Below are 12,090 nucleotides of genomic sequence, written 5' to 3'. Positions count from 1 at the left end.
CCAAGCCGAACAGGTCGAAGGGTAGAGTCCAGACTAAGAGTGATCCCAAAAGTTGGTGGCGGCACGCTTTGAGACGGTTTCCTACAGACCTGGATCCCGGCAGCCGCCTGCAGTTGTAGGAAGATGCCGGTCGTCTAGGGTCTCCCTTGCCACTGGAACCATCTTCTTTACAATCAAAATAGTGGTGTTGGGGAAAGCGCACCCCTTACGCCACTTTAAAAACCATCATTGCGCAGGTATCCTCTTTTACCTGAGTCTCCGACCACAATCCAGGATCCGACTGTTCAAACATCAGCAGACTCACAAATAAAAGAAGATGGTCATCATCGAATCGATGAACAACCCTAAGCATTGGGAAGAATGTTCTGGTATGTTCTATAAGTGGATAAGTGGTAAAATATGGACAGCAAAATGTCATGATTGCTGATTCGGGGCACATGCGAATGACCCCGTTGGCACCAACAGCCCTGAGCACTGATTGGCTCATTGACTCTTTTTAAACCCCTGGCTTCCAAGAGGAAGCCTTCAGACCGTCCTGGGAACCTACGCTTTTGCTAGGCAAGCACCATACCCTCCGACAATCTCCCACTGTTTTCTCCTGCCTGTTTCCCGTTGCCGACCAGTTTCTGGACCCGTTTTTGCCCTGCTCTTCCGTCTCGGCCATCGACCTGTTTCCTGCCTGATACTTGTTGCCGACCTTTTTTCTGGACTCGATTACCGCCCTTGCTCCCCTGTCCCGGCTACCGACCAGCTTTCCTACCGCCCTCGACTATCCTTGCTCGACGCAGGAGTTCCACTTCCGCGTTCCTGCCATCAGCTACTCGTGTCCAACGATCATCGGATCGTGGAAGCAAGCACTGCTCTCTTTTTTTTAATAAAACTGAGTTAAACGACCGCTATGGGGTCCTGTCTCCGTCTCTGGCTTGTGACACAAAACGCCTTTGAAATATTTTAATAGTCAATGCCAGAATAGTGCTGCTCAAGTCATGAAAATCACATCCAGGTCCAAAGCGGCTTTCGGGCCAAATGTGACCGAACGGTCCGCAGAGGACGTGACTCATGGGGAACACTGATCCCGACCCTGTGCTTCCTGGAAGGCCGACAACTGTGTGAATACGTTTTTTGGTGGACTGCCACAGCGGAAGTCGTAAATCTCCATGTTTGTTTCCCTTCGTGGACTGCGTTACACGGTGAAAAAACCCAAAGCAAGAAAACAATCTGTAATTGTTGGTGTTGAAACCCAATCCTGAGAGGTCTGTAGTGGGGTTTCGGTGTTTCTCACTCTGAATGGTGGGAGAAAAATGGAGAGTAAAGTGGATCAATGCAAGGTTAAATTCTCATCTCATCTCATCAGCCGTACCGCTTATCCTCATCAGGGTCGCGGGGGGGCTGGAGCCCGTCCCAGCCATCTTTGGGCAGTGGGCAGGGGACACCCTGAACTGGTTGCCAGCCAATCGCAGGGCACACAGGGACAGACTACTCATTCGCCCATTCACACCTAGGGACAATTTGGACCGGACAATTCACCTGAAATGCATGTTTTTGGAACGTGGGAGGAAACCGGAGTGCCCGGGGGAAACCCACGCAAGCACGGGGAGAACATACAAACTCCGCACAGGAAGTCTGGAGCTGGATTTGAACCCACACAGGAGGTTCCCAAGACCTTAGAACTGTTTCGCACACGCGCTAACCCTTAGAGTGGATCAATGCAAGGTTAAATTTTACAACATAAAAATGAGCTCAACTGCAATTGAGTCACCCGTTGATTGACACCTACAGTTTTCATTTTAGCTGTAAAAAGTGATGGGTCCCGAGGACTGGCATGCTCAAAAATCTATGGGGCCCAACAGAGATCTACGGGTCCCCAAAATTTAGTCTTATCGAGGTTGACATTGTAAATCGGCGACAAATCCATAATATAAATCTATATATTCATGTAGTTTTTATCATCACAGTTAATTGGTAATACAAAGCAGTTATCACTTCAGATTTTTCAGTTCATATATTCTTTGTGGTTTGCTGTCCCGCCACAGTTGTAATGCCTTCTCAAGGTCCAATCCATTATCATCCTCCTCATAGCGTAACCAGGAATATAATTGAGTCCATTTTGGCGGAAAAGTTCTTGCTAGGAGTATCCTTTTGTTTGTTTTCTTTTGTCGAATCGTTGGCTTCAACACACGTGTTTTCCTTGCCTCCGCGATCTTCCGAAGAATTTCTCCGCCGTTTTTTCGTGCCGGAATTATTGCCCTTGTTACCACTTTCTGTGTTCTGTCTCGACTTATTACCGACACTGAAGAAATGACCAATTTTTTTGTTGATTTGAACCTAATACCAACTGTTTTTTCGGAGGCATACTTCTCTTTCACTCGACAACCGCCACCAAAACAATGACGTCATCTCGAAGCAACGAGATCTCGTTTGCCGAGATCGGCGCGAGACCAAAACAACAATGGCGGATCTGCCTGACGAAAAGTTTGGAGTACGGTAAATCTGTGTTAAAAAAAAAAAAAGTAATCGGGTAATAATGACAATTTTGTGTCAAAAAAGTTGCGTCCCGGGGACGCACATTGATTTGATACTATGCGTCCCCAGCAAAAATCATGTGTCTAGGACGCAGGGACGCGGGGAAACCAGAACACTGCACCTATATATAGTATACTGCAGACCTGGGCACTCCGGTCCTGGAGGGCCGCATGTTCTGCATGATTTTTGAGGTTTCTCTGATCCAATACAGGTGATTCCAATCACCAGTATCGTTAACGAGCACTTGCTAGCTTGCTAACGAGGTTATAATTTGTATCAACGGAGTTAAAGAAGAGCAAACTTCAAAATCTGGCAGGACGTATGGCCCTCCAGGACCGGAGTGCCCAGGTCTGGCTATACTGAATGAACTGTAAACAAAGCAAATGCCGGTTTTATTGTCGCAACCCTAAACCGTCATTTTTTTAGTTTTCAGTCATTCCTGTCATGGTCTATTGACTTTATTCCATAAACTCTAAGACAATCTGCGTGAACCTTCTGAAGCCAAGATGCGATGTCATACCTGCCATGACATCTTTGTCCCCCATGAGGCGTTCCAGATAGCCTGGCCCCAACCGGTTGAATGCGGCGTTAGTGGGCGCAAACAGGGTGTAGTGTCCCGGCTGGTCCAGCTTGTCCATCATCCCTGAGGCCAAAGCAGCCATCTGATGGTGCAAAGGTTATCTTAAGAAGCTAATTGTTTAGCATCACTTACACCACATGTGTCAAACTCTCGGCCCGCGGGCCACATCCGGCCCGCCGTGTAATCATATCCGGCCCGCACGACTATTCTACATTATTGTTATGAATGGCCCGTCAATATGAACAACGCCGTCTCATCCCTGGACATCATGTTCTGAAGTTTTAGTCACTGTACCTATTCCTTCATATATGATGTATACTATACTATATACCAGGGGTCTGGAACCTATGGTTCGCGAGCCAAACAAGGAACTTTACTCGGAAGGTTTTTTTCCTTTCATGTTTTTTTTATCATGTAATGATGGTGATGGGCTCCAGCACCCCCGCAACCCTACTAAGGATAAGCGGTGCGGATAATGGATGGATGTAATATTGGCATGTAAATTTGCCCAATTAATTACAGTTTCTTTTTTTATCATTCGACTGTTTCTTTTATTTTTCTTCCTCCTGACCGTGTACAGTTCCAACCTAAACAATTTTTTGAATGTTGTAAAAATACCCCTCTAATCTAAGACCTTGTTTTTTACTAAATAGATCCTGACTTTTAACAAGAAACAAAATGTTCAGTGTTGCTAATTAATTCATTCATCAATGATAACCTAGAATATCCACTGTCAAACACAGAGATGTAAACATGATCTAAGTGATTATCTTTGTAAGCAATATGAAGAAACTGTAAATGGTTTGGCTTCAATTTATCGATGACAATAAAAGTAACAATATTAGATAAGGCTATCGATCATAAATCTATGGCTCGGAGACAAATTTATTCGCATGCAAATTTTTCTCCATCTCGTTTTCACTACGATTTACAGTCAAGGTGTCACACAAAGAAAAAAACTCGTTTTGGCTAAAGAATCCTTTATATAAAAGCTCACTATATAATCTGTGTTCAGTGTTCAGATACTTTTTGATGAATCCACAGAACAAACTGTAAATACACCAAAACACCGTAAGACCACTTAAAGTGATTTGATTGGGTGAGTGGGAGGGATGGGTGGAGCTATGCAAAAAATGTAAGCACTCCCTCCCATCTCTCGCCCTACTCCGTCTGCGCCAAAGGTAAGCACATCAGGCTCCCTGTTTGCAGAATCTTGTGACGTTTTTACAAAATAATTTGTGTAGCATTTTCATATTTCTACTTTTGACAGGAGATCTATTAAGGAGAGCAAAATCTTTTGGCATATTTCAGTATTTTTTTAATATAGACATTGACATAGGAGCAAAGGAATTTGCATGTTATTTTAATGTTAGGTTGTTTATGTTCTAAGTATCATTTAACAAGATATTTTTATTTACAGCAAAATAATAAATACTGTATAAGTGATTTAAGGTTTGAATGTAATATTCTTGTCTGTTTTTATTCATATTTATGTTCCAAAAACATTCTGTTTAAGTGTGTTGAATAAATATTTATCCTGGTTGTCCCGGCAACCTTAAGTGTGTTTTGAATTTTGGCCCCTTGTGCAATGGAGTTTGACAACCCTGACTTACACTGAAGGACGATAGCTGGTCTTCCACGTCCAAGACGCCTTTGATGGTGTTTGAGACGGCATTGATGACGCGGTCGATGAGATGCACCACGCCGTTGGTGGCCACTTGGTTGGCGTGGACGATCCTGGCGCAGTTCACTGTCACCACCTTCACACCATTGAACACAGTTTTATTTTTCTCCCGGTCCGGGTACGTTTTATCGCATGTGAAATAAGAATAGAATAGAATAGAATAAAATATAGAATATACCTTTTTAGTCATTGTTACAAACAGGGTTGGGTAGGGTTACTTGAACTGGATTACTTTCAATGACTTTTGGATGACTCCAATACCAAATATGCTAATAAAAGACAAAAGAAACTAAATAGGAATAAAATGATGACTCACAACACGTGGTAAGCTTTCTCTCCTGGCTTTGATCTCCGGCAAAACTAACTTCAAATGTGACAGAAACAAAATGAAAATAAATGCAAACAGCTTGCTGACATCATTTTTGCCGTTCCGTGTATTCCGTTACTCCCCAAGCCTGCACAAAATTTAGTTAATTTATTCAGATTTAGTTTCTAACCCTAACCCTAATCCTACCCAACCCTGTTTATAACCTTTTCTTCTCTGTTCCTTATCTTCTTGGTTTATTTACCTCACTGTGAATGTGTGAAACTGGAGTGTCATGCCCAATTTCGTTGTCACAATATGGTAACCCATTTTGTAACCAGGGTTGGGTAGGGTTACTTTAACTGGATTACTTTCAATGACTTTTGGATTACTCCAATACAAAATATGCTAATGAAAGACAAAAGAAACGAAATAGGAATAAAATGACTCAATTTTGTGCAGGAATACATGGAACGGCAAAAATGATGTTGGCAAGCTGTTTGCATTTATTTTCATTTTGTTTCTGTCACATTTGAAGTTAGTTTTGCCGGAGATCAAAGCCAGGAGAGAAAGCTTACCACGTGTTGTGAGTCATCATTTTATTCCTATTTAGTTTCTTTTGTCTTTTATGAGCATATTTGGTATTGGAGTCATCCAAAAGTCATTGAAAGTAATCCAGTTCAAGTAACCCTACCCAACCCTGGTTATAAAACAAGGAGGATAAGGTTATAGTTTACACAATATTTACACAAAGAAATGACGGCATGTGGGATGTTACATACAGTTGGTATCGTAAGGGTTGTGCAATATGCATTTGGTGCAAAAATAATCATAGTGCAAAAAAATAGTCAACATTGTGCAAGGTGAGCAGTAAACATCATTGTGCAAGAAACATAGACATGAGCAATGTTCCCTGTGATTTTGCAGGGGTCTGAGCGTTCTCACAAAGTCGGTGAGCAACGCTTGAAACAACAGTGAGCAACAGCAATCCCAAGTGTGGCGACTGAATCATTATCAAACATGTCCAAAACTTGACATCACGTTACATTTTGCTGAGTTTCCGTCAATGCAAAATTATTTTTCTCTTTTAAATGAATTGACTCATGTACTATTGCATGTACAAGATATCCATTTCTTTTTACTTCCTGATATATTTTGTCGCATAATATTAACATTTTTGGGGGCTTATTTCGTCGGTTGTACGATACAGAACTGCACTTAATCACATTTTTAGTGGAAGTACAATGTTGGCAACAAGATTCACTTGATAGAATTGGAAATGATTTGAATGCAACACAAACTTTTTCTTCTTTTTTCCCTGTTTTTTTCTACTTTTTTTTTAAAATTCCTTTAAAAAAAAAACACTTTGTGTTTATTTTTTCCGAGCTGTTACTTTTTTCTTTTTGTTCTCTATTTACTTTTTTCCTACATGTCTTTCTTTTCTTTTTTTTTACTTTTTTCTAAATTTTTCTTTCTTTTTTTCTCTTCCTTTTGTTTCTTTTTTTTCTTAGATTTTCACTACTTTTTCATTTTGGAATTTTTTTCTTTTTTGTTCTATTCCCCCCTTCCTTTAAGTCATTTTGTGCATAGTTTTACATCATATTTGGTCATGTTGGGATGAAAGAAGCAAAACCAACCCGAAGAGCCGTTGAGGACCCGAAAGAGCCGGTTCCTTTTAGCGAGACGAGCCGAAGAAGCCGGTTCTTGTCAAACTCTACTAACTTTACTCAACTTCGTTCTACTTCGACATTGACTTCCAAATACCGCATTTAGGACACAACGTCAGGGGAACCCGTCTATTTTGACCTTCATGCACTGTAACTTTGACTTAAGTCGCTTCTTAATTAGTATTTTTGAGCCCTGATTTTTGTGCGCTGGCTAGATTTTCTTGTGCGCTGAAAATGGGCGAGCACGCGCGCAGCTTAGAGAGAACACTGGACATGAGTACCATTTTACGTTCGAATGAGGTAGTGTGTTTGCGAGAGTTTTCAGTTTTTTGTGTGGCGTGTGTTTAGGGTGGTAATGGCTCCGGGGATAAGATTAAAAAGATTGTGACCTAGACCTGATGTCTGCTCACCCCGTTTGCGTAGTGATTGATGTAGAGTCCTAAGCCCTCGTACATGGACGTGACGCTCAGGCCGTCCTTCATGTCCTTGGTCAGCAGGCGAGAGTTGACCATGTGGAAGCGAAGGGCGTTGTACAGCTCGTTGTTGACGTTGCTCGCCAGCGCCGAGCGTACGCTCTGCAAAAATCAGGTCTCGGTCGCTTGAGTTGCTCTGGGGAACTTTGTCGAGTTTGTTTTGGACTGCTTATTTCAAGCACCAGAAGTTAAAGATCACGTCAGGTTCAGGTTCCTTCCTGGAGGTCCCTGTGGTTCCAACATAACCTTGACCACGATTATGGAGGTTTCCCCACAGTGTACTCACAGCGTCGAGCTGGTCCCAGGCATCGTTGCTGGGTGCGAACATGGTGAAGGATCCACTGCCCTCAATCTCCTCCCTCAGCTTGGAGATATCGGCGTACTCTTGCGTCAGGCGTGCTTTCACCAGACCCAGTGTGCCGTACACGTGGTCAATGGGAGACACTATTCAAGAAATTAACAACACATAGCGAAAAAGGATTTGCGGATTTCAACGGAAAAACCTTTTGGGTCACATGTTTTAGGCCCCAAGTTTCAAAATCTTTCATTGATATTTATATTTTCATACCTGATGTGGCAGATGAAATAAAAATGAACAAAGTAACAAACAATAACAAGTGGGCTCAACTAACTAAGAAAATGCCTAAACCAGCAAGAAAGACTGAAACCGGAAATGCAAACGCAAGGAACAAAGTTACAAACAAGTAGGCTCTAAACTACTCGTTTGTTACTTTGTTCCATGAAACCAAAAACAATCAAAAAGCATACCTGATGTGGCAGATGAAATACAATTGAACAAAGTAATAAACAATAACAAGTGGGCTCATCCAACTAGGAAAATCTCCAAACCAGCAAGAAAGACTGAAACCGGAAATGGAAACGCAAGGATCAACGTAACAAACGAGTAGGCTCTAAACTACTTGTTTGTTGCTTTGTTCCTTGAAACAAAAAACAACCAAAAGCATACCTGGAGTGGCAGATGAAATACAAATGAGCTAAGTAACAAACAATAACAAGTGGGCTCAACCAACTAAGAAAATGTCAGAACCAGCAAGAAAGACAGAAACCGGAAATGGAAACGCAAGGAACAAAGTAAAAAACGAGTAGGCTCTAAACTACGAACAAAATGTCCAAACTTGAAAGCAAAAACAATCAAAAAGCATTCCTGGGATGGCAGATGAAATACAAATGAGCAAAGTAACAAACAATAACAAGTGGGCTCAACCAGCTAAGAAAATGTCCAAACCAGCTAAGAAAATGAAAATGTCCAAACCAGCAAGACAGACTGAAACCGGAAATGGCAACACAAGAAACAACGTAAAAAACGAGTAAACTACGAATGAAATGTCCAAACTTGAAAGCAAACACAATCAAAAAGAAAAAACAATCAAAAAGCATACCTGGCGTGGCAGATGAAATAAAAATGAACAAAGTAACAAACAATAACAAGTGGCTTCAACCAACTAAGAAAATGTCTAAACCAGCAAGAAACTCTGAAACCTCTAAACCTAGGCTCTAAACTACTCGTTTGTTACTTTGTTCCTTGAAAGCAAAAAAAATCCAAAAGCATACCTGGCGTGGCAGATGAAATACAAATGAACAAAGTAACAAACAATAACAAATGGGCTCAACCAACTAAGAAATGTCCAAACCAGTCGCAATAAAGTGTCAGGATGAATAGGGACAGTTGTGTGGTAATTAGACTGTGTCCTGTTCCATTTTTGGCTCCCCCTGGTGGAAGGTGGTGTACCCAATCCTATCGCTCAATCGCGTTATTACTATGTTGCTACTGTGTTATCAACAGGTCAATCATTGGAAGTAAGTTTAAACCAGGGGTGTCAAACTCGATTTACCTCGGGGGCCACAGGATAGAACAAACATTCCCTCGGGGGCCGGACTAGTAGATTAGAGAGAAAGAAAGAGAGAAAGAAATAAGACAAAGCGAAAGAGAGAAAAAGAGGGTGGGACAAAGAAAGTGAGAAAGGGAGAGAGAGAGAGAAAAAGAGAAAAAAGAGAGAGAGAGAACGTGAAACGTGAGAAACAAGAGATAAAGACAAATAATGAGAGAGGGGGAAAGAAAGAGAGAGAAAGAAAAATATCCAAAGAGAAATAGAAAGAGAGGAGAGAAAAAAGAAGGAGAGAAAGAGAGAATGGGAGAAGGAGAAAATGGGAAAGCAAGAGAGAGAGAAAGAGAGACAAGAGAGAGAGAGAAGGAAGAATGGAAGAGAGAGCAAAATAAGGTAAAAAGACAAAGAGAGAGAGAAAGAGACAAAGAGAAACAAAGAGAGACACAGAAAGTGAAAGAGAGAGACAGCGAGAGAGAGAAAAAGGGAAGGGGAAAAAAAGAGAGAGAGAGGGAGAGAGAAATAAATACAAGTACAGTGTCTTTGTTCGAGGCACCTGGCTTTGGCAACATCAAGTGGACATATTTCAACCTACAGCTCGTTTTTCTCTTGCGCTTCACTGAGCGTTGTCTCGCGGGCCGGATTCAATCCCTTAGCGGGCCTGATCTGGCCCCCGGGCCGCATGTTTGACACCCCTGGTTTAAACGGACTCTGTCGACCAGTTACCTCGAAAATTACAATGACCCAGCACACCGGCGAGCTATTTTTATTGGATTTCGTCGATTGTGATTGGACAAAAAATTGTCTGAGACACCAACCTGCAGGACATCCCTTCATGCCTTCCAGACTCATGTAACCAGGACAGCACTCGTACACCACCAAGCTGCAAGGGGGCGATAGAGAGAAAAATGGAAGAAAAATAGGAGGTTAAGAGCAAGAAGAACCGGATGCCCCTCAGCTTTAATGCAATAATGGTTTCGCTTTCTTTTCCGTGAAACTAAGGGCCTCCATTTCCACATAGTTCTACAATGCTTTAAGTGTGAAAAAAAGAGAGAGAGAAAGAGAATGAGATAATGAAAGAATAGAAAAAAAATATAGAGAAAAAAAACTAGCAAGCAAGAAAAAGAAAGAGTGAGAAAGAAGAGAAGTGAGAAAAAAGGAGAGATCAAGAAAGGAGGGAAAAGAGAAGCAGAAAAGCAAAAAAAGAAAGTTAAAAATAGAGAGAGAGGAAGAGAAGGAGATAATGAATGAATAGAAAAAAAATATTGAGAAAAAAAAATAGCGCGCAAGAAAAAAAAAGAGTGAGAAAGGAGGAGAGAAAACTCAATAGAGAGATAACATGAGAGAACACAAATGAGAAAGGGAGAAAAAAGGAGAGATCAAGAAAAGAAGAGAAAAGAGAAACAGGAAAGCAAAGAAAAAGTTAAAAATAAAGAGAAAGAAAGAAAATGAGATAATGACAGAATAGAAAAAAGATATAGAGAAAAAAAACTAGCGCGCAAGAAAAAAAAAGAGTGAGAAAGAAGGAGAGAAAACTCAATAGAGAGAAAACATGAGAGGACACAAATGAGAAAGGGAGAAAAAAGGAGAGATCAAGAAAAGAAGAGAAAAGAGAAACAGGAAAGCAAAGAAAAAGTTAAAAATAAAGAGAAAGAAAGAAAATGAGATAATGAAAGAATAGAAAAAAGATATAGAGAAAAAAAACTAGCGCGCAAGAAAAAAAAAGAGTGAGAAAGAAGATAAGTGAGAAAAAAGGAAAGAAAACTCAATAGAGAGAAAACATGAGAGGACACAAATGAGAAAGGGAGAAAAAAGGAGAGATCAAGAAAAGAAGAAAAAAGAGAAACAGGAAAGCAAAGAAAAAGTTAAAAATAGAGAGAAAGAAAGAGAATGAGATAATGAAAGAATAGAAAAAAATATAGAGAAAAAAACTACCAAGCAAGAAAAAGAAAGAGTGAGAAAGAAGAGAAGTGAGAAAAAAGGGGAGAAAACAAAATAGAGAGAAAAATGAAAAAAAGGGAGAGAAAGAGTGAGGCTTAAAAGGAAAGACAAAAAGGAGGAAGAAAGGAAGAGAGGATGAGCGAGAAAGTGAAAACAGAGAAAAGAGAACTGGAGAAAGAGAGAGAAGAGAGAGAGAGAAGAGAGAGAGAGAAGAGAGAGAGAAGAGAGAGAGAGAGAAAGAGAGAGAGAGAGAGAGAGAGAGAGAGAGAGAGAAGAGAGAAGAGAGAGAGAGAGAGAGAGAGAGAGAGAGAGAGAGAGAGAGAGAGAGAGAGAGAGAGAGAGAGAGAGAGAGAGAGAGAGAGAGAGAGAGAGAGAGAGAGAGAGAGAGAGAGAGAGAGAGAGAGAGAAAGAATGACAGCTCCAGTTGCTTTGGGAGCAGTGTCTGCTTTTGGGGACCTATTTAAAACTGCAGCTCATTTTTCTCTTGTGCTTTTCGGTGTTGCCTGGCGGGTGGGGCGAAAACCCTCGGCAAGCCCGATCCGGCCCGCAGGCCGTACGTTGGACACCGTCTACTCCAAACAAATCTTAGCGTCTCCGTCACTATTTTGACCCCCTCTCGTCCCATTGGACGAGAGCGGCTTTGTGGTGTGTTCAAGTATGCTTGGAAAATAAACCCGTGTCAACTTTTGCCACTTTCACACGGAGATAAGCGCGCACGCGCAAACTGCGCTCTCGCATCTGCACGGCAGGAAGATGATGTCATCAGCCGGGCAAACAGATGTGCGCCACATGTGCGGGAATTTAATACACGCTAAGAAAAAAAAGAGAGAAAAACTTTCTCCTGCTCTCTCTCTCTCTCTTTGTTTTCTCTTTCCCTCTTTCTCTCTCTCTCTCTCTCTCTTTTCTGGTTTGGGGTGGAACTACAGGACACACAAAAGGCGCTAAGATCAAAAGACAGTGATCCTTGCGACACCATGCTTCACACTTTGTGGCCACCGCCAGTTGAAAAATGAAAAAAAGTTGAAGGATTTGGCATTTCATATATCTATGTCTTTATTCCTCTCTTTATCTATT

At 41.4% G+C, this 12,090-nt stretch overlaps 1 protein-coding gene across 1 annotated transcript in view; it reads right to left on the bottom strand.

The window, feature by feature from the left end:
- LOC148348961 (periostin-like) overlaps positions 1-12,090 on the bottom strand; it is a 40,423-nt gene that overhangs the window by 25,165 nt on the left and 3,168 nt on the right. Inside the window, exons 3-7 of the mRNA XM_088320635.1 lie at positions 9,894-9,958; positions 7,518-7,675; positions 7,169-7,333; positions 4,717-4,863; positions 3,044-3,185 (exon numbers count right to left, since the gene is read on the bottom strand). Coding sequence (XP_088176761.1) covers positions 3,044-3,185; positions 4,717-4,863; positions 7,169-7,333; positions 7,518-7,675; positions 9,894-9,958 — 677 coding nt within the window. The remainder of the gene's footprint in view (positions 1-3,043; positions 3,186-4,716; positions 4,864-7,168; positions 7,334-7,517; positions 7,676-9,893; positions 9,959-12,090) is intronic.

This window comes from Urocampus carinirostris, chromosome 17 (genome assembly GCF_059441175.1).
Source record: "Urocampus carinirostris isolate Australia breed hairy pipefish chromosome 17, RoL_Ucar_1.0, whole genome shotgun sequence".
Classification (NCBI taxonomy): domain Eukaryota; kingdom Metazoa; phylum Chordata; class Actinopteri; order Syngnathiformes; family Syngnathidae; genus Urocampus; species Urocampus carinirostris.
The sequence above is the reverse complement of the archived record's forward strand: the minus strand, read 5'-3'. Positions and strand labels throughout refer to the sequence as shown.